A 23,157-nucleotide genomic window follows, 5' to 3' on the forward strand; every position below is an offset into this window, starting at 1 on the left:
TACTTTCCTGAAGTAAAACAAACCAGAAAACAACCTTAAGGACCATCAAACTGTCAAACACAAGCTTTTCTCTAGGTTTTTCCAATTTAAGACATCATTTTATATATTTTCAGCTCATTAAGTTACTGACAGCATAGTTTTTGTTTTCTTTTAGATTTAAACCAGTTATACTATAAATAAATTAAATATGTTTGCACCTTTGCAAGTTGCACTTTACTAAGTTGCAATGTGATATTTGTACTGAAATGATATATTAATGAAATAAAACAACTTTTGGGTGGGTGAATGTTTAAATATATTTATGTATTTATTCTTCCCAATAATAACCAAATCATGTTTTATAAGATTGCAGGTCTGACTTTCTAAGTGCAGTTCTTATAACATTATTATTTAAGAATCTGTCATTACCCGGTTTTAAAAATATTTACTCAAAGAAGACAAGTGAAAAGATCATTTGACTGTTGGACTAATTAGAATTAGTTAGGATTCTGAAATTAAATTCTGAGATTAAAGAGAGAATTATTTTTTAGAGGCCCTATCGAATGTGTTCTGAGGAAGTATTGGAAAAATATTGTTTTCACATACTCCAAGAAATCCATTCAGTTCAACATAATTTTAGTGGTTTAATCTTGTTTAATTAGAAGATAATAGCTTAATTTTGGATGTTGGGAGGTTTGTCAGAGACTTGAGCGAGCTGGCTAAAAATGAAGAGAAGGGAAGGGTTGACTTTTTAAGAACAGCTGTTGTAAGCAGTGAAAGTGTTACTGTATAAAACGTATAGTGTTAAATTTAGCCACATGACAGAAAAGGTTGGGATACTATTCAAATATTGACAAACTAGTTTCCACCCAAACACCGCGATAGCCGGTACACGCCGCCGTGAATATGATGCGACCTTTCCGCTTGGTCTTTAACGGTTGGACCTTTATTTTGGAGGGAACCAAAGCGGAAACACGAATCGTTCTGCGCATGTCTGTTCACTCGTAACCTGGCTGCCTGCTAACGGTCGGAGAAGCTAATGGAGGAACCTAAAATATCACTTTAATCGATCAGAGGAGCCGTTTGGAGTTCGTGAAAAAGGGAAGCTGCACACTAATAACGAGTGGTATGTACCTAATGTTGATGTAAAAGCGGCGAACGGTGAGAAAACGGTGTTTTCCCTGTTAATCTGGAACGGTTTCCACAGGCCTAGCAGGCTGAAGCAAACGTCTGCAACAACATATGCCAGGTTTTTGGTTAGGACCCCAATATATCTGCAATATTTGGTATTTTAAAATAAAGATAAAAGAAAAAACGGAATCGGCTGCGATCTAATTTAAAATGCACTGAGGTAATTTTAACGTTTTCGAAACGTGATTTCGCTTTTATGTTGTTCTGAACTTCGTTCATGAGAGAATTGTTGGTGCTGAAGACAGAAGTGTTTCAGGTTAAAGTTGGAGTAAATGTGGACTAATACGAAGACCGGGAGACCTGCTTTCCTCCACTATTAGCTGAGCAGCTCTGACAGCTTCGTTCTTCCTTCGTTGATGCTGGTCAGCAGGTTTCCTGTTTGTACCGGAAGCACCAGAGGGCCCATCGGTTTGCTGACCACTGCACCGGCTGTCCTGACCGTCTCCTCAACTCTCAACAAAAAAAAAAAAAGAAAGGGAAAAAAAACCGTGGCGAACTAATTGAAAAAAATTCAAAATAACAACAAAAACCACTCCAGTTTTAATTTTATTATTCTTATGGCTGTCACTGTGACCACACACATGAATGAAAGATGAAGTAATACAAAAACACTGAAGGAGCTCTCTAGTTCAGTCAGCTGCTCCCAGTTATAGTAGCCCCACAAAACCTTGTCAAAAAATAATCCTTACACCTGCACACAATCCAAAACCAAAGGGAAAATTTGTTCAAACATGCAAAGGCTCATCCAGAATAATTATGGACACAGGTCTTCAAAAAGAACAACTTTGACTAACAGAGCAGAGCTACTCCAATATACTGTTACTATGAACGGCACAATTCTAGAATCAAAAGCTCAATTTTGTTGCAAAATGTTTAGCTAAATGCTTATTATATCACAGCATTTATTCCATCCAACCATTCATCATCAATCCATCCATTGTTCAAGCAAACTTATCCTTGCACGGTTGTTGGGGAGTTGCCTATTTCCAGCAATTGTGAACTCAAGCAAAAGTGTTGTTCAATCAAATTCCTTCATTCAACTAAATAAAAAGCAGCAAATATTGTCATTGTAGCTTGTCTTTTGATCCTAGAAACATATTTTGTGTACAAGGGGTGACTGTGGCTCTATCAGAGGTGCTGAAATTGGATATTTTTCCTTTGGCTAATGGACAAAGCCCATTGGTACATGGCTGTGATGCAGAAGAACTACTGAAGAGGGCAACAGAAATGTGGCCCATGGTGATCCAAAGAAGAAACGGCCTGTTTTGTCCACTTTAATCAAACTCCAGTTTGTTGGCCTAAAAGGTTCAGCTCATTTGGGGAGGTGAATGTGGAGTCAAACTCTAATGCAGACCAACAAAGCAAACTCTGGTCCACCTACAAACCTAGGTTTCAGCTCAGTTGAAGTGAACTCTGGTGCATATATGTGAATGTCAGTGGGACCAGAGATTGCTCCAAAAGCAGGAAGTGGGCTATAGTGCAGGGCATTCCAGGTAAATCGGAGGGGAACAGGTTCCTCATAGTGTTTGGTTCTTTTGACACAGTGTAGTGTGAAAGCAAACTGTGGCAGCTGAAAATGGAAAAATTTTGTGATTTTGGTCCTCAGTCGAATCAATGTAAACCTTTGGTCCTCAGACTTGTCATCCATGTAATCCTTTTTTTTTGACATCTGATCTTTTGAAGATGGAGTCAAGATGACAAGTCATCAGCAGAATCAATTTGAGTCATCACTAGTTCAGAGCCTTACTTGTTTTATTAGATCCCCAAAATGTCTCATGGTTCAGAAGACTGTTCGATTTAGAACAAGACTATATGTCAGATTAGGTTTAATATGTTTCAAGAAAGAAATATTTAATTTGCATTTTGACTTTGTATGTGGCAACTCTGTTGATTTGTTCTTCTTTTTTAATAGAATATTTACTCTGGAAATCACCATCTTGGAAGTTTTGTTGCAGTTCATCGACTTCCCAAGAATGTACAGTAACGACAGAGTTTTCCAACCTTAAAACTGATTATACCAGTGGTTCCCAAACTTTTTTTCCTGGGGCCCCCCCAGTGGTTTCCTAACATTTTCTGGGCCCCCCCTATGGATTACAAATAGCTGTCTGGTTGAATGACGTGTCTTGGGGGGGTGGGGGGGAGACAAAATAAATGAATCGTAGCTGAACATAGACAACACCAGTAGCCTACAGGCTACTTGTTAACAAGCTTAAGGTGCTGTATTGATATTAGCTAGTCATCTTGTAGCTAACTTTACCTGCTTCCAACAGCTTTACTCAGCAGTTTGGGGGAAAAACTGTGAAAAGTTCTTTGCGTTTTGCTGGTTTGCTGCCATGATTCTAACACACCTGCGTAGCTCTGTACAGCAGCAGCAGGTCTCCTTCACTTCCGCACAGGTGTAAACCCTGCGTGAGCGTCATTGCGCTTATGTTGCGTTTGAAGGCGGCTCGGGAAAACAGGTTACGACATGTTAACAACGGATTAAACAGTTTTAACTGCTGATAAAAGTGACAGAGGACACATATGGGAAGTGCGGAAGCCTCTACTGTATCAAATTGACAGAGAAATAACAGAGTTGGCCATTCTAAGGTAAAAACCCAGCGCATACAGCGTTCATGTGTTTTTTTTTTTTTTTTGTTGTTTTTTGTTTTTGTTTTTTTATTTTCATCCAGACGGCTTCCCACGACCCCCCTGCAATGGCACGGCGCCCCCTCTAGGGGGCGTGCCCCACAGTTTGGGAACCCCTGGATTATACAATCAAACGCTCCTTAGTACATTTTGTTTTAAATTAAATGATCAAATCAGTTGTCTTTCATCTATTCGGGATCTTCTGTGGCAGTGAGCTTTTATTTTTAGCTGATTTTTTTGTTACTATGGAAATGGTCCCTAGTAAACAATTGTGCCTTTATGTCTTATAAACGGCTATGCAAGTGTTTTCTGTACCATATCTGTTGGTATATTCTGTAAGACTTGGAAAATATATTGTCAAAATGTCTGTAGCTAACAGAAGAGTTGGCTAATGGACAAGAAACCTCCAAATGATGGATTTCATTCGGCTACAAAGCTAAAGTCTAGCCCCAGTCATTAACCTTGTATCTTTGTTCTTTTAAACTTTTCAGCTTTTCTTTGCTTTTGGAGAATTGCGCCCTGTGTCCTCCTCCAGGGGTCCTAACAACCCCACTTCTCAGCGGGCTTCCTGGGAGCGCGCCACTGACAGGAAGGCAAGCTGCTTCTTTGCAGTTGGCCCAGCTGAAGGCTCAGCTAGCATTAACGCAGATGAACAATGTTCTCACTGTTGGTGGCTATGCTCCAACCTTGACATCAAACACCCATATACCTGCTCCGGGATTGCCCACAAAACCACCTTCGCCGACTGCAGTGGCCATCAATCTCCTGAACCTTCTGAAGATTGCCAACACTATGTCTCATCCCATGTATAATCCCTTTGCCCCTGGCAAACAGATGCCATCCCAGGGACCTTATGGACTCTCCGGTGGGCAAATGGAGATGGACCCTCGGAGGCCACCGCCTCACTTTAGCTCTGGTTCCAACTTCAGCTCTTCTGGATCTTCTGGTCTTACCTGTGGACCCTCTGGAGGACCTATACCGTCCATTATGTCTTTACCAGGAAGCTACAGACCCGAGAGAAATAAGATTACTGTAGATGAAGACATAGACAGATGTTTGGACTTGAATATCAGTAGAGCCAGGGAGGAGGTGATACAAACTTCCTCAAGCCAAAATACCCAATTTACTAATGTTCAAAGAGACATATTTCCTTCTTCAAACAAAGGAATGCCTTCATATTTGACATCTCCTGCTACTCTAGTAAACAGATCCTTTACTGTGGATAGTAGTAACGACAGTTTGGACTGGTTGCCTATATGCCAGAGGGGTTCAGAGGAAGAGTCAACAAAAAAATATTCATCTGCGTCCTCCACCTTCCAAGGCAGTGGTGAAAGTCTTTTCAGTACCTCCAGTGAAGGAAAACATATGTCATCCATTCCAGGTTTGGGTGGCTATGACATAAAAAGACCAGCTAAGTTTGTGCCTCCTCCGGAGCCCATTCGCCCCAAGTATACTTCGGAATCAGCATCGAACATCCTCCTGCAGTTTGGTCTTGAAAAAGAAGACTTGGAACACCTAATCTCTTACCCTGAAGACCAGATAACACCTGAGAACCTGCCTTTCATCCTAAGGGAAATCAAACTGGAGAAGGAAAAGAAAACTGCAACTGCTGTTCAATCCAACCCCTACAGTGCAACTCAACCCATCAGAAGTATGGGTGAAAAGGACAAGTTTATTCCTTCCATGGGGGAAAGGTTCAATTCAGATCAAATATCATCCACTGTTCTTAAACCAAGTAAAGTGATCGATTATGGACATACAGGCAAATACACCACAGAGGTTGGGAATGAAGTTGGAAGAACTGTTGGCAGTTCATCTGTAGCTGGTGTGAGTGGAAGTTTGTTGTATATGGACAGTTTCAAACCTAGCAGTCATGTCAGAGATCCACTTCAAAGAGGCCCTGGAGAGCTGAAAACTGGACCAGCTGTCACTTCACATGGCCAGATGAGTTCTGTCTCCACTGTTGACTCACTGAGGAGCCCTGTGGCACCATCAAGCAGCGATCCATCTAAAAAATTGGGAGTCCAAGCAAGCCAGACTTCAACGCCGCTTTTTCCATCTTTTGGATTGCTGAACAAGGACACAGACTTAAGTCGACTCAAACCCGAAGGCCCCAAAATTCCTCCCCCGAAGCAGCCAGAGCCAGCTCGCCAGGCATCCACTCAACCCCAGCCATTCAATCCACCCTGTAATTTAAGTCGTGGAGTTCATCCTGGGCGTCCTGGCCTTGTGCTTATTCACAGTAACGACTCTCAAAACAACAATAAGAGCAAAACTCAAGGACAAGGATTAAAAGCTTCTGAACAGGCGAACAAGATACCAGCACAACAGCAGCCAATTCAGCAGACTCTACAGCATCAAGGACCGCCACCACAGAAGCCACAATTTCAAATGCATCCGCAGCCGGTTCTGCAGTTGAAACAAGTACAACAAGGTCTTCCTGCTTCCATGCCACCCCGGTTGGCTCTCTTTCCAGGTCGACCTGCTCTACCTACACCAGCCCAAGTTCCAATCCGTCCTCTTCTGCCTATGTCAGCCCCAGTGCTACTTCGTCCTTCTCTACCTACACCAGCCCAAGGCCGGATGGATGCCATGCCTCGTATGCCGCCTCCAGTTTTCAAAGACCAGACATCAGCACCAAAGATGGGTCCGTCCAAACTACCAACACCGGCCATGATGAAGGACTACGCCGCGGCAACACCAAGAATATTTCCTCATACCTGTTGTCTTTGTATGAAAGAATGTACCAATATGAAGGTGAGTGGAAGAAATTGTTCTCCTTGCATTTAGGACGTTGTTGGTGTATGTTGGAGATTCGTCCTGATTTTCAATATAAACTGACATGTTTATATTTGAGAAAATATTGTTTTTAATTGGAGAATGAGTTGATTAACATACTGTTATAAAACATGAACTATTGTGAATACCAAACCATAGAAATTATTGTTCAACTTTTCATGGTTAACAACCCTGTTCCAAGCTAAAAAGTATGTTCCAAAATGTTACGAGCAAAAGTTCTTTATTGATTTATAAAGTTCCTTTGTGGGATTTGCAAACAAATTTGATCACCTGAAACTAGTCAGGAAACATTTTGTATTAGATTGACAAACGTTTAAGTGGCATGAAATGGATGTTGTTGGACTAACCATGATTGTTGTGTAATCACATGTATAAATCTGCTAAAAATGTGGGGGAAATGTTTTCTTTGACATTGAGAAGGACAAGATGGGTCTCTGCAGAACTAAAGGATCAGTGGAAGATGAAAAATGTTTTTTTTTTTTTTTACCTCCAACGTATTTTTTGTGGGAGCTTCAGGAGAAGCTGTTTCTACCTCCTTCTGGGGTTAAGACCAAATACCTTTTATTTGGTCTTACCCTCCTTTCTGGTTCCTGCTCTATCTGACTAGCCTGACCTTTGCTTTCCTACACTCGATTCTTGTCTCCTTTCAGTGCTCCATCTGAGATTTGTCCCATTGACCTTGATTTCTTAGGATGCATTTCATTAGGACCAATCAGTGAACAGGAGGAGTTGTTGTAGTCTGCCTATTCATGGTTGTAGTTTGGCAATGCTAGACTACAACCAGACTAGGCTGTGAAGCCTATTACTCCATTGATTCTTGGGGTGCATTCACATCCTTGTGTAGTCCGCTTCAATAAAACTCTCATTGGTTTGCCTAGAACAGGGGTCACCGACTCCAGTCCTTGAGGGCTACCATCCTGTAACTTTTAGATGCGTCTCTGCTCAAACACACCTGGATCAAATAAACTGCTCGTTTCCAGCCTATTGCAGAGAGGAATGAATGCTGGTGAGGGAATTCAGACATTTAGGAGCAGAGGTGAATCTAAAAGTTGCAGGATGGTAGCCCTTGAGGACTGGAGTTGGTGACCCCTGGCCTAGAAGGTCGGTCCGGTTTGTTTGGGCAGGCAAGAATGGACAATCAAAGTCAGATGTGGACCAAAAAAAGCTAAATCTGGTCCACCTGAAAACCTAGGTCTCTGTTTGGTTGAAGTGAACTCTAGTGCAGTTCAAAGACATGTGAATGTCACGTGGATCGGATACCGCTCCATAAGCAGAAAGTGAACTATAGTGCAGGGCATTCTTGATAAATGCAACCAAAACAAACATGCCAACAGGAGAAATGTCTCGTGTGACAACATTTCTCACTCCATTTTAATTAACATTTTGTGAAGAATGAAGATGTGCTCAATGTCTTCTGAAGGTTTTTTTTTTTTCTCCCCAGTGATTCTTCTTGCAGCGCCACCACAGGTGATGGGGGGGAACAGGTTGCTCAAAGGCTTCTTTAGACACATTGTACTGTAAAAGAGGACCACATCCGCTGAAAATGTTACAATTTTGCAATTGTTACAATTTTGGTCTCCACATCAAACCGAGTCTACTGGGTTATCAGGTGTAAAGACACCCTTAAATGTGTCTTGGAAGCCAGCAGTTCTGATTAAGAGCCATTTTGTACAGCTCTGCACTTCTCTCTTTGCAGTGGGGTTGTTTATGTGCAAATTCCAGTAAGCGTCAGAGCATCCCTTCCTTTATTATCGATCTTATATCATGATCAAATGCTAGCGATTGGGCAAAATCAGATCTAATCGTTGAAAACTTCATTATAGTCCATGCCTCCAGCCAGCAGTTGTTGAGGGTCTAGATCTTCCGTATGAAGCAAAGTATAGAACAAGGGTCTGGTTTTTACCAGACGAACAAACCACCATTTTTATTTTTTTGTTTGCATAACATGTCTTAAAGATGGACATTCTGCCTCTCATCTTTTCCTACCAACCCCTCCCTTCTCAAGCTGTTATTTTTCTTCCTTGAACTGAACATTGCAACGATCCTGATGGGATTTAGGAGACTAGAGATATTTCAAGACCTAGAAGACTGAAGAAACGGACGGTGGAAGTTCCCAAAGGCTTCTTGTCATTGTTACAATTCTGTAAAACTTGTGCATTTTTGATAAAGATTGTACTCTTGATGATGTTTTAATTTTGGATTGGGGTTCATGCAGTTTTTTTTTTTTTTTTGCTGTGTATTTATTTCTGTGTCTTTGTTCTTTGTTTTACTAAACTTAGTAAAAGACTGTTTTATTGTCTGAATATACTTTAAAAAGTGTTTTGATGAGTTAATGTAGTTTAATAAAAGTGGTGTTTTAATACATCTGTTTGTTGTTCTGAATAGGACTGGCTTTCCCATCAGAACACTAGCCTTCATCTCGATAACTGCAGACTGCTGAGGTTACGGTGAGTTTAAAATAAACTTTGCTTTCGCTCCATAATTTCTCACTGTTGCAATAAAAATTCTATTGATGTTCATGGGCAAGGTGTTTATAGATGTACTTTGGAACAACAATAACCGCATAACTATGTGGTATACACAAAGGAATCAGAAATATGTTCATGTACTTGTTGCCCAAGTTTAATGTTCCTTCAGTTGAGGCCCACATTTTCGAACAAGTACGAATTGGTTTGAATCGTTCCTAAGTCTGTTCGTTTCTTGAGTTTTTGCTGTCTTAATGTTGGAACCTTGTCTCCTTTTGATTTTAATTGGTGTTTTATTTTTCCCCAAAGATGCCCTGATTGGGATGGGACGACACTGGAGTTACTGAGGTAACTGCTGGTTTTCTCTCATAGTTGTGACACCTTGTGATCGTTCTCCTTTTCCGTTTTTCAACCATGCTTTTCTTTCTCATAATTCTTCACAGTGGTCCGGGTAAAGGTACCCAACCGTCGCCCACAGCTCTTGGCCAGAGTTTCCATGAGACTCGTTCCCATTCCCTCAGCCCTCAACGCCAACGTGGATCAGAGGATGGCAAGGAAAGTCCGCACCACCATTATGGGTCAGAGAGTAGAAGACAAAAACGTAGCAGCCGCTCTCGATCACATAGTCCACCACGCCATCAGTCCTCCGATGGTCAACGAGAGAGACGAAGTAGCAGATCGCCACACACCTCCAGACACTATCGCAGGTCTTTTTTAAAATATACAATGTTTTATATATATAAAAATGCCATAAAATTTTGTAAGTCACCTATATTTGAACAATTGTTTCTTTTAGGTCTCGCTCTCGTTCCTATGATCGCCCAACCTCGTCTCACCACCGCTCACGTTCAAGAAGTTACGAGAGGCGATCACCTCCCAGGAAGAGGGAAGCCAAGCGGTCGTCACCGAGGAGAAACTATGAGCGTCGATCGTCTCCAAGAAGAAGCGACGAGAGACATTCGTCACCAAGGAGAAGCCGTGAGGCGCGGTCGCCAGCGGAGAGATCCGCACCTCAGCGTAAGAGGTCCAGAAGTGCCGACAGACTGGCTAAGAGACTCCTGGAAACAACAGGTCTGAAGAATGCCCAAGATACTTTACCTTCAACTTTTAATAAACGAGTAAATTCATGCTGGTAAATCACAAATTCTCATTGTTCTTGTAGCTGTCCAGTCTCTGTCCAAACAATCTAACCTGGAGGCCATGGTTAAAACTCTGGCTCCTGCGTTACTGGCTGAGCTGGCTAAGATGAAGTCCTCTTCCAACATAGAGAAGAAGACGTCTTCTGGTAAATCAGCTAAAGCCACATCCAGCCGTCCAAAGAGCGGGAAAAGCTCTTCAGCGAAGCCTATGGTGAGCTTCATTTGACAAATGGGCTGTGATTCTTCAAAGTAAAAGTTGGAGAGAAGAAGCAATCAGCTTGCATCTCCTTAACTAAAACAAACGTGCAAAGGTTTTAAAACTTGAGACTTAACAGTGCTAAAGACGTTTTTTACAAAAAATGATTGGTGCTTCATGTTTTTATCTGTTTATTTCCTTTCTGTTTCTTCAGTCTGCTGAGTCCTTATCTGCTGGCAAAGTGAGGCTCTCTAGCGTTTCTGCTTCCCTTTCCCGTGACGACATTTTTGATGCCTTGGAGAAATTTGGAAAAGTCAAAGAAGTGAATATAGCAAGAGCATCACTGCAGGTGTGCAGCATACATCTAATTAATTATTGGTTATTTTCATGACCAGTAGTGTGTTGATCTATCCAAAAGGTAGATGAATGGGATGAGTGGCCATAATTTGACTTGCACATTTTTATTCTGTAATTTTGTCGGTATCTCTAGGCAGTCATCCATTTTGAGAAAGAGGCAGATGCAGAGAAAGTGAAGAAATTACAATGCTTGCAAGTGAAAGGACTCACTGTCTACGTTGACAAAAAAATGGTAATTCACTTTCTCATTTGCTTCACAAATTTACCTCTCAATAACAGCACTGAATGAGAATCAATGTTTATTTACAGAACGTTGTTTCCATGAAGCCTCAGTCGGCGCAGAAGTAAGTTTTACCTCGCAGTAACTCTCAAGTTGAACTATAAAAAACACATAAGGTTGGCTTTGATAAAGCTAGACTACTAAGTTCCAACGTTAAAAATATTGGTCTCAAAATACGTTTGATTAAGAAATCAAGATCAAAACCTGTGCTGTCAGAATCAGCTTTAACTTTGGTTCAACTTTGCTCTCAATGAAGACATGTAAGAGGAAAATGATGAATCAATCATATATTCATAGAGTTTTTTACAAAAGAGGAAGATGAGGTTGAATTGGTGTGAATAGGTATGGTATCGATCTGGGCTCTGACAGTAAACAGATTGTGTCCAGGATGTGTGGGGTCTGCAGAGACGTTAGCTGTCCTTTCTTCACCCTAGATCTCTGAAAGTTGTGACAGAGGGAGTTTGTTTTTATCTTCCGTAAATATTTCTTTACGGAAAAGAAAATGTTTTCTGAGATGTAAAACAGGGCGTCATATCAATTTGTCAAAAGAAAACACCAGTTGCCGTTTATAATGATTAACATCTACTGGCTGATTCATTAAACGCTCTTACGCAGTTATTTGTTAGAGTTGAGTCTCCTGTGAAGGCATAGCTAGTAACGTTCTCAGCCATTCTTTGTTGCAAGGAAGGTTTTTGTTGCTTTTCTCTGCATTTGATACCGCAGTTTTCTTCAGTTTCTACAACATGAAAGGACATTTTGGAAGATTGTTTATGTGTTAGCCTAAAAACCAACCTTCAAATCTCTTTTCTTTGATTCAGATAATTCTCCTTTTACTTTATCCTTTGTGACTTTTCTCTGCAGAAAGTCTGCAGAGTCCAGTACAACATCCACTGGAAAAGCTAAGACACCTGCATTACGTGGGGGTAAAACCATCATGACAGGCCAAGTTGCTCCAAAAGCAAAGGGTGTCCCCACCAAGCAGGTAGCTGTAAAGAAACCCAATACAGCTGGAAAAAGTGCAGTGAAACCGGTTGGAGTTAAAACTACAGCAGGTCCAGGGGTCCAAAAAACCAGAAGTCCAGTAAAGACTGCCGATGCCGACGATTCTAAAGAAGAAGCAACAAATATGAAACCTGAAGGTGATGAAATAAAATCTGCTGAAACTCCCAGTGAGACCACTGAGGTGATGAAGACGTCGGATACGACTGTCTGTGATGAAGATAAAGAGGAGAAAATGGAAGTGACTCCTGAAGCAGGAACATCGTCAAACCCGGTGAAGGCTGAAACCCAACCAGACGCTTTGGGTGTGAAGGACTTGGAGTCCAAATCAGCAGCACCAGAAAACCAGCCGGTTGCTGCCAAAGCAGAAAGCGAAGAGCTCCCCCTGGTGTCCAAAACCGTCGACACAGAGGGAACCTCTGAAGAGAATCAAGTAGAAGAATGTCTCAAAGTGGATCCTGTAAGAATCAAAGTTGAAGATGTTGAACCTGGAAAGGCTGAACCAGAAGAACCCATGGAAATTTTGAGTTCTGCTGAGTCCAAAGACCAAGTTTCAGAAACTGTAAAACCAGCTGCTGGAGTTAAAACTCCACCGTGTTCGTCTCCACGTAAAACCGCTGCTGATCCAGGTCAAACACAGCAAACCGCAGTGAAAACTGAAGAAATGTTAGAGAGAGACTCATCGCAGGTCCAGCCGTGTCCGATGGAGGAATCAGAACCCCCAGCAGGAAAGTTAAAGACAGAAACTGAGCAGCTACAGTCTCCAAAGAAGACAGAAACGAAGCAGGAAGGTGAGTTTGAAACAGTTTCCATCCAGTTGTCATGCAAATTTTGAGCAAACTATTAAAATGACGTAAAGTAGAAAATGCGTAGTAGGTGTTTTTCCTTCTACTGGTTTAGCGTAATTTTGTACCAGATGTTGACATTAGGGATGGTTGGAGTAAAGGGGATCTAGCACAGGCCAACTAGCATGAATCAAACATCTCAGAAAAATGGAGAGTTCTATTCTGGTGCCTCTGGTAAGGCACAGATACACTAGTGAATGCAGTCACTCGCTGAACTTAACCGAAAAATGTTTCCATCTCTCGTTTTGCACATTAACTCTTTTTCGGAAAATCCAAAAACCACCTCAAGCGAGTAATAGTTCTTTTCTTATTATTTAAAACCTGGCAGCTTCTTTCAGTTGTTTCTAATGTGATACTTCAAAAAGAAACATAAAAAATCGTGGGTTTGAAAGGCGACTAGTTCAGTAGATATACGATGGCAGATTCAGTTGATTTTATGTTGTTAGAATGTTTAGTCAATGTTTTAAAGATGTTTTTTCTGGACATCTTTATTTATATGCGACAGCAGTAACATACATTTTTAGGATTTATGTTTACTTACGTGAAATAGATTTTTTGTAAGTAAAAATGAAATAGATCCTCAAAATCTTGGGGACTATTTTTTTTAACTTGCTTCAGCAAACTGATACATTTTAACTGTCGTCCATGTTGGTTTATATATGGATCATTTCAGCCTTGTCAGCTCAAAAACTGCATTTTAGGAAATCCCTTAATATTTTGCACCCCTTTGTTGTTGCATATAAAAGCAAAATGAAACCATTTTTGCTTGTATGGAGATATTTTATCAAGTTACGAAGTGTTTGGGATGAAGTTTGAGGAAAAGAAACTTGGTCCAGTTTTTCTATTTCTATGTTGTCGAAGCTTTTATTTGAACCTTGATCAAACTAGCAGACAGCCACCACTCACTACCTTTCACAGGGTTAAACAGATTACTTTAGGAAAAAAGTTGTCCTGATAATTAACTCCAGTGTTTTTAGAATTCATATGAGCACCATGTGAAAATAAATCTTTGCGTGAACTCATTTTATTTTTACTCTGAACAATCTGTGACAGATGTAAGCAGTCATCTGACACCAGAACCTGTGAGCGACGTCGACGAACCAACATCTGCTGAAGCGAAGCCTGATGAAGCCGCAGCGGCACCGGCTGGCCTTTTCTCCCTCGCAGCCACGGTGAAGACAGAAAAGGAGGAGCAGCAAAAAGAAACAAGTAAGAAGTCGCATAACGTCAGTATTTGATCACACTTTCATTTAGCTTGCGCATCACTTCTCCCTAAAACATCTTGTCTTGCAGAACACGCAGCAGAGAAAACTGTCAAGTCCTCGACGGTAAGTTTTTATTTCCAAAACTCTTCATAAGTATTGCTCATCATTCGTGTGGAATAAGTGGATAATTATTTACTTATTTATTTAGAAAAGAAACATTAATTTTGCAAAATACATGGAAGAATCCATTGCAGCAAATTTGCTACAACTTGCTGCGAGTTTAACTTGAGTAAAATATGCAAATATAAACACCAGAATCAGGTTTATTCACCAGGTTTCTGCACTCAAACCAGGAATTCACCTTCAGTTCTGCTTTGCTCTTAATTAAAACATTCAAAATACAAATGTATAAAAAAGGCTAAATAAAGATTAACACCAGGTTTTGTTACTTGTAAATATGTGCAGCTGTTTTTCCATGGGAGGAAGACGAGCTTGAAGATGCGTCATGCATGACATCGTTCTGGACTGTCAAATACTTTACTTTGTCCTTTTCTACCTTTATACTGTGTAATATTAGCTTTCTGTTTTGTTCGCAGCCTCTTTCAAAAGACTCTCATAATGAGAAACAACCTCCACCTCAGACCCGTGCCTCAGTTTCCCCAACTCCAGCAGAACCCATCCAGTCAGGTTCTGTCAAAGCGGATATGAAGGCTGGAAAAAACGAAGCGGGGGTCGTTGCAGTCCCGACTGCGTCCCATAAGTCCAATGAAAATCCTGAGAGGAAGCGGTCACCCAGAGCTCCAGTCGTCCCTGCAGAAAACCGAGCCACGCCTGATCCGTCCACCTCCACCATGTCAGTCGCGGCTTTGGGCAACCTGGAGGACGACGACGCTGAACTTCCTCAGATCAATGAAGAATTTTTCAGGGTGCTGACAACAGCACTTCGTGAGCACAGACTACGACAGGGAGAAAAGAAAGCAAGTGAAGAGGTGAGACTGGCTCTAAATCATGGCATCTAGATGCCTACTTGTATTGAAAACTACTGCAAACACAGTAACTCTAGGAAACCAATACTTTTATGATGGCTAGTATCAAAATTGGGACTTAAATGCTGTTATTTAATGGATAACTTTCTGTTCAGTACTTGACCAGTGGCTGAACTTCACAGTTATCTAAAAATGCTTGAAAAGTCCAAAAACTGATGTTTTTTATTTGGTTCTTTAGAGTCTCACCATAAGCAAAACAACCTCTGAAGGTATGAAGGAGGAAAACACGCCACTCACAAAGGTAAATTAGCAGAGCTGTTTTTCCTAATCATGATATTTTTGGATTTGATTTTCTTTCTTCTCCGTATATTTTACTAAAAACAGTTGACATATAAGATTTTGTCTGTTGTTGTGAATCAAATGAATCGTAAATGTCGTTTCTTCTCCACCCAGGACGAAAGCAAAGACAAGGATAACTACACGGACCCTTTTGATGAGTTTGGCTTCAACTTTGGAGACTTTGTGACTGTTGATGAGATTAGTGAGGAAATGGATGACACGCTGGTTGAAGACACCTCTGTTTCATTAGAGTCGACATCCAGAGATGCAACAGAAAGGCAGAGCCCCGATGTGTCCTCTGCTGCCAGTAAGACCTCAACAAGGTCTTCAAAAAACTGCAAGAGCTCAACTTCTTTCTCATCCAGGTCTGAGAAGGGCAGTGACTCTTTAAGTTCCACGTCTGAGTCCGAAAACAAGCAGAAACCTTCCTCTGAACCTCCCAAATTTGAAACCAAAACCTCATCTGTTAGTGGCGTTAAAACTTCTCCCTCCACTCCTTCTAGTTCTGTAAAAACTCCACCTTCCTCTGCTCAGAAATCTCAGTCAAACAAGAGTAAGCCTCCCGTTAGGTCATCAGAAACATCATCCTCTGGTCGAAGTACTCGTTCATCATCAGCAGCAGCCATTAAATCATCTGCAGGAACACAGCAGGTGGGTAAAAAGGATGTAAAACCTAAAGAGAATGCAGTGGCAAAGTCTGACCACCAGGTGTCAGCAGAGAGCTGTTCTGCAAAAACTGTTGAGTCAGAGTTGAGGATGAAAACATTGAAGATTCAACATGCAGAGGGACAGAGCTCACAGATCCAGAATCTGAAGTCAGATTTTAAAAATGTCAAAGAGATGAAGAAAAATGAAGTGAAGGATAAGAAAAAAGATATGGATGGCAAAAGCACAGAGGAGAAGAGGGGCAATAATGAGAATACACAAATCCTTGATTCCTTCAAAGAAAAATCTGATGAGCAGAAAAATAAGGATGACAATCAAGACAGAAGAACGGAAATTCAAATATCTGGACCTGAGCAGGACCATCTCGTTCAACAGGGAGCTGATAATGACAACGGCCCATCAGATGAATGCCAGGAAATGGAAGTAGATGAGTCCACCAAGCTGCAGGACGGTGCACTTAAAGATCAGGCTGCCACAGCTGATGATAGAGAAACCAACCAGACTCCAAATAGCAGTAAGGTAAAACAACATAATGACATTCGTTTATCCGAGAGAGTCTGTGAAATCTCCAAAGAGGTTGGTCAGACCTCCAATGAAGAAGACCAAAATTCACTAAAGCAACAGGACAAAACAAGAACATATGTGACACGAACAAAGGACAGCAAGATAGAAAAAGAAGAGAGTCTTGAGGATTTCGAGGAAATGGTCTATGAAGTTGTGGACTCCATTGAAGACGATTCACTTCAAGAGCCCTCAACCAAAGGAAGTTGTAGTAGGAGACGAACACCCAGAGGAAACAGAAAAGATGAGAAGACATCACCTCCTGTAGAAGAACCTAAGAAATCCTACGACGAAGAGGAAGTGTTCACAGTTTTAGACTCTGTGGAAGAGGAAAGTCCCAGTGAAAAACCAGTGGTGACGAGATCGACTAGAAGAAGAGAAAACACAGCAAAGAAAGCTGAAGAAAATACTAAGACGAAGGAAGACAAGACCCCCACAAGAAGAAGATGCACACCAGTCAGAGATTCTAAGGAAAAACAGAAAGAGAAAACTCCAAAAAAAGATGTTCCCTTAAAGGAAAGTGCACCAACAAAGAGTAACTCTGCTGTAGCAAGTACTGGTCATGAGGACACCACCTACATGGAATTGGATGCTGTTGAGTATGACCAACCAACTACACAGAAACCAAGAAAAGGAAGACCAAAGAAGGACAATAAAACAAGTCAAGAACAAAGTGAGGAAGGAGAAGAGCCTGTTTATCAGATTGTAGATTCTCTAGAAGAAGATCAAGAAAATGCAATGACGGTGACATCCACTCTTCAGAAAGAAAGTGAGACAAAAGTTCAAATGACTGCAGATGTCAACATTGTTTCGCTTACTAAAGCGAAGGAAGACGAGTCCCCCACAAGAAGACGCACACCAGCCAGAGATGCACAGGAAAAAGACGGAGTTTATCTAAAGGAATGTGCACAAACAAAGAAGAGTGACACTGCTGTAACAAGCACTGGTGAAGGGGACGATACTTGTAAGCAATTGAATGTTATTAAGGATGGCCAACCAACAACACAGAAATCGAGAAGAGGAAGACCAAAGAAGGACAATACAACTAGTAAAAAACAAACTGAGGAAGAAGAGCCTGTTTATCAGATTGTAGATTCTCTAGAAGAAGATCAAGAAAATACGACGACGGTAGAATCCAGTGAGCTAAAAATTGAAATGGCTGCAGATTTCAACACAGTTTCGTTTACCAAATTGAGTGAAGACAAAACCCTCACAGGAAGACGATGCACACCAACCAGAGATTCCCATGAAAAAGTCGTAGTTCCTGTAAAGGAAAGTACACCAGCACAGACGAGTAATGCTGCTGTAGTAAACACTGGGGAGGAAATCACTGTTGTTGATGAACTGGATGCTGTTGAGGATGGCCAACCAGCAACACAGAAACAAGGAAGAGGAAGACCAAAGAAGAAGAATAAAACCAGTAATAAACTGACTGAGGAAGATGAGGCCGTTTATCAAATTGTAGATACTGCAGAAGATGATCAAGACAAAATCATGATGGTAGCTTCCACTCATCTGGAGGAAACTGAGGCAAAGGTTGAAATGACTGAAGATGTCAACACAGTTTTGTTTTCCAAAATGAAAGAAGACAAGATCCTCACAAGAGGACAACGCACACCAACCAGACGTTCTCAGGAAAAAGACATAGTTCCTCTAAAGGAAAGTACACCAACAAAGAAGAGTGATGCTGCGGTAGCAAGCACTGGCGATGAGGACAGTACTTATGAAGAATTGGATGCTGCTGGGGATGGCCAAGCAACAACACAGAAACCAAGAAGAGGAAGGCCAAAGACGGACAATAAAACAAGTAAAAAGCAAACTGAGGAAGATGAAGAGCCTGTTTATCAGATTGTAGATTCTGTAGGAGATCAAGGAAAAAACGTGATGGTAGAAGCCCATATTTGGAAGGAAAGTGAGACAAAAGTTGAAATGGCTGCAAATGCCAACACCAATTTGTTTACCAAAACAAAGGAAGACAAGAACCTCACAAAAAGACGACACACACCTGCCAGAGATTCCCAGGAAAATGACAAGGAGAAAACTCCAAAACCAGATGTTTGTGTTCCTCCAGTGGAAAGTGCACCAACGAAGAAGAATGACGCAAGGCACTTGGGTGGGCAGGAGACTACTTATGAAGTATTGGATGCTGTTGAGGAACAGGTTGTTGAGGCAGCAACACGAGCATCAAGGAGGGGAAGACCAAAGAAAGACGATAAAACAAGTAAAAAACAAACAGAATATCTGAAGGTTGACTCGCCCAGAAAGGATGAAGAAGAAGAAGAAGCAACATATCAGATTCTTGACTCTGTTGAGGATGAGGTGGCTGATGACGTAGCTCCTATTGACCAATCCGAGTGCGCAAAAACGTCAAGCGCTTTTGCAGATGATGACATAACGAAGGAAATGATTAGGTCACTATTAAATGAGGAGGAAGGAGACACAATTTATCAAATTGTAGATTCGTTGGAAGAAGATCAAGTTCAAGAAGAGACAATGACAGAAACAGCCATGCAGGAGGAGCGTGAGACAACAGGAGATCTGGTAGCAAGTACTGACCACGTACTGTCCAGCCCCTCAACTGTAGAACCGTTTGGACAAACGGGTGGAGGGAAGGAGACCCAGTTAGCTGGTAAACCATTGGAGGATAAAGAGGATCTATCTGCTAAAGGCTCTGATACTGAGGGGAAGGCAGACGTTGTAGGGGAAGACGAGTCTTTAAATCAGCCAAATAATCACCTTGGTGCATCAGAGGAGAGTACACTAACATCACCGAAGAGCAAGGACACAGAAGCAACCGAAAATATTCTTGTGAACCTGGATCAGGTGAGTGAAGATGAGGAAGATTATCCTGATGACGCGGCGGAGGAAGAAGAACTGAAGAAAAGGCAAGCTGCTGCTCAGAAAAGAGAAAATGACCGTGAGGAGAAAAGGTCCAGGGAAAGAGAAACTAGGGAGCGAAGGAGTCGAAGCAGCAGCAGAGGAGGGAGCAGGAAATCAACACGGGAGCCGGAGAAGACAAGTCAAGAAGATTTAGAAAAGGTGGAAGTCGACGCCCAGGATCTGGTGACCCTTGATGAGGTGGGAGAAGATGAAGTCGGAGAGGAAGCTGTGACAGAGGCTCCAACATGGGAGGTGGAACTGCAGGATCTCGTTACAGTGGATGAGATTGTTGAGGAAGAGGAAGGACAGCTTGAAGCCCCGCCTCAGAGTCTGGAGAGCCAATCCAAGGACTCTCTACAGCCAGAAGTATGGCTGAGATCCAACTATAGCTTGTTGAATCAAACATTGTGTCACAGATGGCATCATAAATCTCACTGGCTTGTTTGTCTCTCTTTAGACCTCGTCAACTTTGACAGAAACCACCCAGATTGAGGACAACAGAGATGACGATAATCATCCAAAAGAACCTTCAAGCTCTTCTAAACGTAAACTCGATGACACCACAGGTTTGTGACTAATGTCCTTAGAAGACTTTGCTATCAGTCTTTTTGGTTTCATCTCATATCGAGAGGGTTAGATTTCCTGCATAAGTAACCATGGCAACAGGTCTAGGTAAAGAGTAACCAGCTTCATTATGCTGAAAATCCTGAACTGAGGCAGAAATTAACTTATTAAGCCACTAATTCTGCTTGGTAAAACAGGCCCCTGGCGTTCACTGCTGGACCTTAGTCAGAAAATATTTCTTTGTGTCGTTTCATTCAGTGGTTCTTGGTGCAGCGCCACCACAGGCGAGGAGGAAAACAACGTGCTGAAAGGGTTTTTATTTGTTTGACACAGTGCCGTGTGAAAGCGAACCGCACCAGTTCTAAGTGTAAAAAACAATTTTAGTCCCGAATCGAACCGAGACTACCAAACTATTGAAAACACCCTGAGATTTATTTTGTTTTATGGGCTCCAGTCTATTCTGCTGTGGTGGAAATAAATCTCTCTGTAGAAATAGTTTTGGACTGAATGCCTCAAAGTGGTACAAGTTCATCACCTTTTGACATAAATCTACCTGTGGAGCATCTTGAAACATTTATAGTTTTATAAGTCTCTGTTCTGTTTAACATTTTTAACGTTGCTGTGCTGCATAACTTCGTTCTCAATCTAAAACTCTGTTTTGAAAAGAATATTTTGTACAGACCGGTAGGTTTGAATACGAGTGTGAAATGTTTTTACCTTTTGTTTTAGAGGAAAGTGGGAACTTTGTCACTGTTGATGAGGTGGGAGAGATTGAAGAGGAGGAGGAAAAGGAAGCAGTAACAAGAAAAGGTCGACCCAGGAAGAGAAGCCGACAGACTCCTGGTAACAAACACAACTGTCTAAAGCTTCAATCGGAGAGTAAAGCCTTAAACTCAATTTACTAATTTCCTTCTACAGTGAGAAAATCTACCAGAGGCAAAACGGTGAAGGAAGAAAATCATAGACAAGAAGAGGAAGAAAATAAATCCCTGCCCCCTGCTTCCCTGGACTCCTCCTCGACTCTGGACACATCTGGTCCATCAGGTGACGCTCAGTGTGAGACCCAGAGGACGGAGGAGGGGAAGAACACCGAAGCTGCTTCTGCCGAACATCAGCCTCTGCATAATGATGGACTGAGATTAGGATGTGAGGAAGCAGAGAAACAAGAGCACAGACGGGCCGACGCTACAGGTACACAGCATGTTGAACACCACGATGCGGGCCGATGGCCCAAAGGCCGACATCCACATTTCTACAGAGGGATTTTTTTCAAAGATCATCCATGAATGATCAGGGTTTGCTGAAACACTTGAAAACTGAATATTTACAATAGCACTTCGTACAAAGTTCTATTGTACGAAACACTTTCAAATGTAATCTATTATATAATAATAGATTACAAATGCCTTTATTAATGAGCTCATATGTGTATTTATTTAATCATTTAGCAGAACTGAGTTGAAAATATTGCTTATTCTGTCAATTCTATATGTTTTTTGATTAAAATGCAATTAATTGCGATTAATTACAGATCTTGCATGTATTTACAGTAGGAAACTTTAAAAAACAATTGTGAGCAGCTTAAGCAGGTCTGCAGAAAAGCCAATATGGATGTCTAGTTACGGCCTGCATGTCATATTACCAGCAAAGATATTTTTAATATTTTACCCTAAACCAGTTGATGTTCAGTTTCAACTGTTCCCAAATTGTCAAACAGGTTTTACTGCTTAAATTTTAAATCTGAGGTAAGAAACTGGAGAAGACTTCACCCTGTATTCATGATCTTTGCTCTTCTAGCTGTGGATAAACAGAAGCGGGATTTGACTGGACCCGAAGCAAAACGATCTCGCTCTCAGTCTCCGAGTGTCTCTGCGAACCTGCAGCTGCCGCCGTTTAATCCCAGAAACCCTCTGGGTGAGAAACGCACACATTACAAAAACAAAACATGGGAAATAGATGCAAAATGGAAGGGAATCATTTCCTGTTTTCTCCCTTTCCCCGCCCAGGTAAGGAATTTGTGAATCCCACGTCTGGGTTTTTCTGCAGTTTGTGTTCTGTTTTTTACTTAAATGAGGATACAGCCAAGGAAATCCACTGCAGCAGCCAGGAGCACTACGACAACTTGAAGGTACGCACAGACATGCTCAGAGTTCAGAACACAACACCTTTACTCCGTCTTGGTCTTTGATTGTCTTCCGTTCCTCTTTCTCAGAACTATTACCAGAAACTTCAACAAAATGTCCAAGGCTCGCTTTCGGACTGATCAGATCGTTTTCCTGGAACATGAGGAACCACCAAAGCTTTCCAGCACCATTATGGACTGAGCTGTAACTTTTTGTTTCTTTATTTTTCTTAAACCTTTCAGTATTTCCTCAGTTTTTTGTGCCTTCTTTATACATAAGTTATATATTCCCCAGCTAAAAGTGGCAAATATACGTATTTTGGAGTAGTTTGCTCCTAACTTAATTAGGAAGGTAAACAACTAAAAGTTACCACCGACTCAATAAGTATTAAGAAAAACAGGCAGCAAATGAAATGCTGTTTACTAGTGTGGACTGTTCAAATGATAGATTTATTCTACAAATCAAAAGGTTACGTTACCATCAACTTTTCCACATTCATTTGTCACTCAGTGTCACAGCATAGTGCATCAGTTTGATGCAAAGTTGAGTTCAGTTTTATTTAAACATGACTTACTAACGGTTCCTGGCTAATGGAAGCTGCTGTTCTGCATTTAGTTTTGTAGTTGAGACTCAGCTTTTGTTAATGTTGTGACTTTTCTCTTTAAACAAGGGTCCAATGTGTTGTTTCATTTCTGTACATTTATTTAAAAAAATACAGTGAAAACGTATTGTCACATGTAAAGAAATTCATAAAGTGTAATTATCTGATTTGAAAGTTAATTTTAGTCTGTGTGTGAATGAGTAAAGACTGAGTCATTTTGAATCCCTTTCTATTGTGACGTCTGATGACTGAGATGATTAAAAATGAATGAAAACATCACTGGGTTTTTTGGTATATGTACCACACATATGAGTCATCTTTCTTTATGTTTTACTTCTTTTTTTTTTTTTGCCA

General features: G+C 41.2%; 1 protein-coding gene across 1 annotated transcript; it reads left to right on the plus strand.

Moving 5' to 3' along the window:
• The first annotated feature begins 946 nt into the window (after positions 1 to 946).
• On the plus strand, positions 947 to 23,082 carry LOC106914594 (uncharacterized). Its single transcript, XM_088015253.1, has 22 exons — positions 947 to 1,105; positions 4,290 to 6,555; positions 8,983 to 9,044; positions 9,372 to 9,410; positions 9,506 to 9,769; positions 9,859 to 10,133; positions 10,225 to 10,412; positions 10,612 to 10,746; positions 10,888 to 10,986; positions 11,064 to 11,098; positions 11,896 to 12,824; positions 13,932 to 14,087; positions 14,172 to 14,206; positions 14,680 to 15,072; positions 15,308 to 15,370; positions 15,523 to 19,881; positions 19,973 to 20,081; positions 20,809 to 20,922; positions 20,998 to 21,270; positions 21,877 to 21,993; positions 22,086 to 22,207; positions 22,292 to 23,082. The coding sequence occupies exons 2-22, from the start codon at positions 4,447 to 4,449 to the stop codon at positions 22,340 to 22,342; spliced, it is 9,927 nt and encodes a 3,308-aa protein (XP_087871379.1). The 5' UTR covers positions 947 to 1,105; positions 4,290 to 4,446; the 3' UTR covers positions 22,343 to 23,082.
• The last annotated feature ends 75 nt before the right edge of the window (positions 23,083 to 23,157 follow it).

The sequence above is a fragment of the Poecilia mexicana genome, unplaced genomic scaffold (genome assembly GCF_051168715.1).
Source record: "Poecilia mexicana isolate PSO_F unplaced genomic scaffold, ASM5116871v1 scaffold_18, whole genome shotgun sequence".
In the NCBI taxonomy this organism is placed as follows: domain Eukaryota; kingdom Metazoa; phylum Chordata; class Actinopteri; order Cyprinodontiformes; family Poeciliidae; genus Poecilia; species Poecilia mexicana.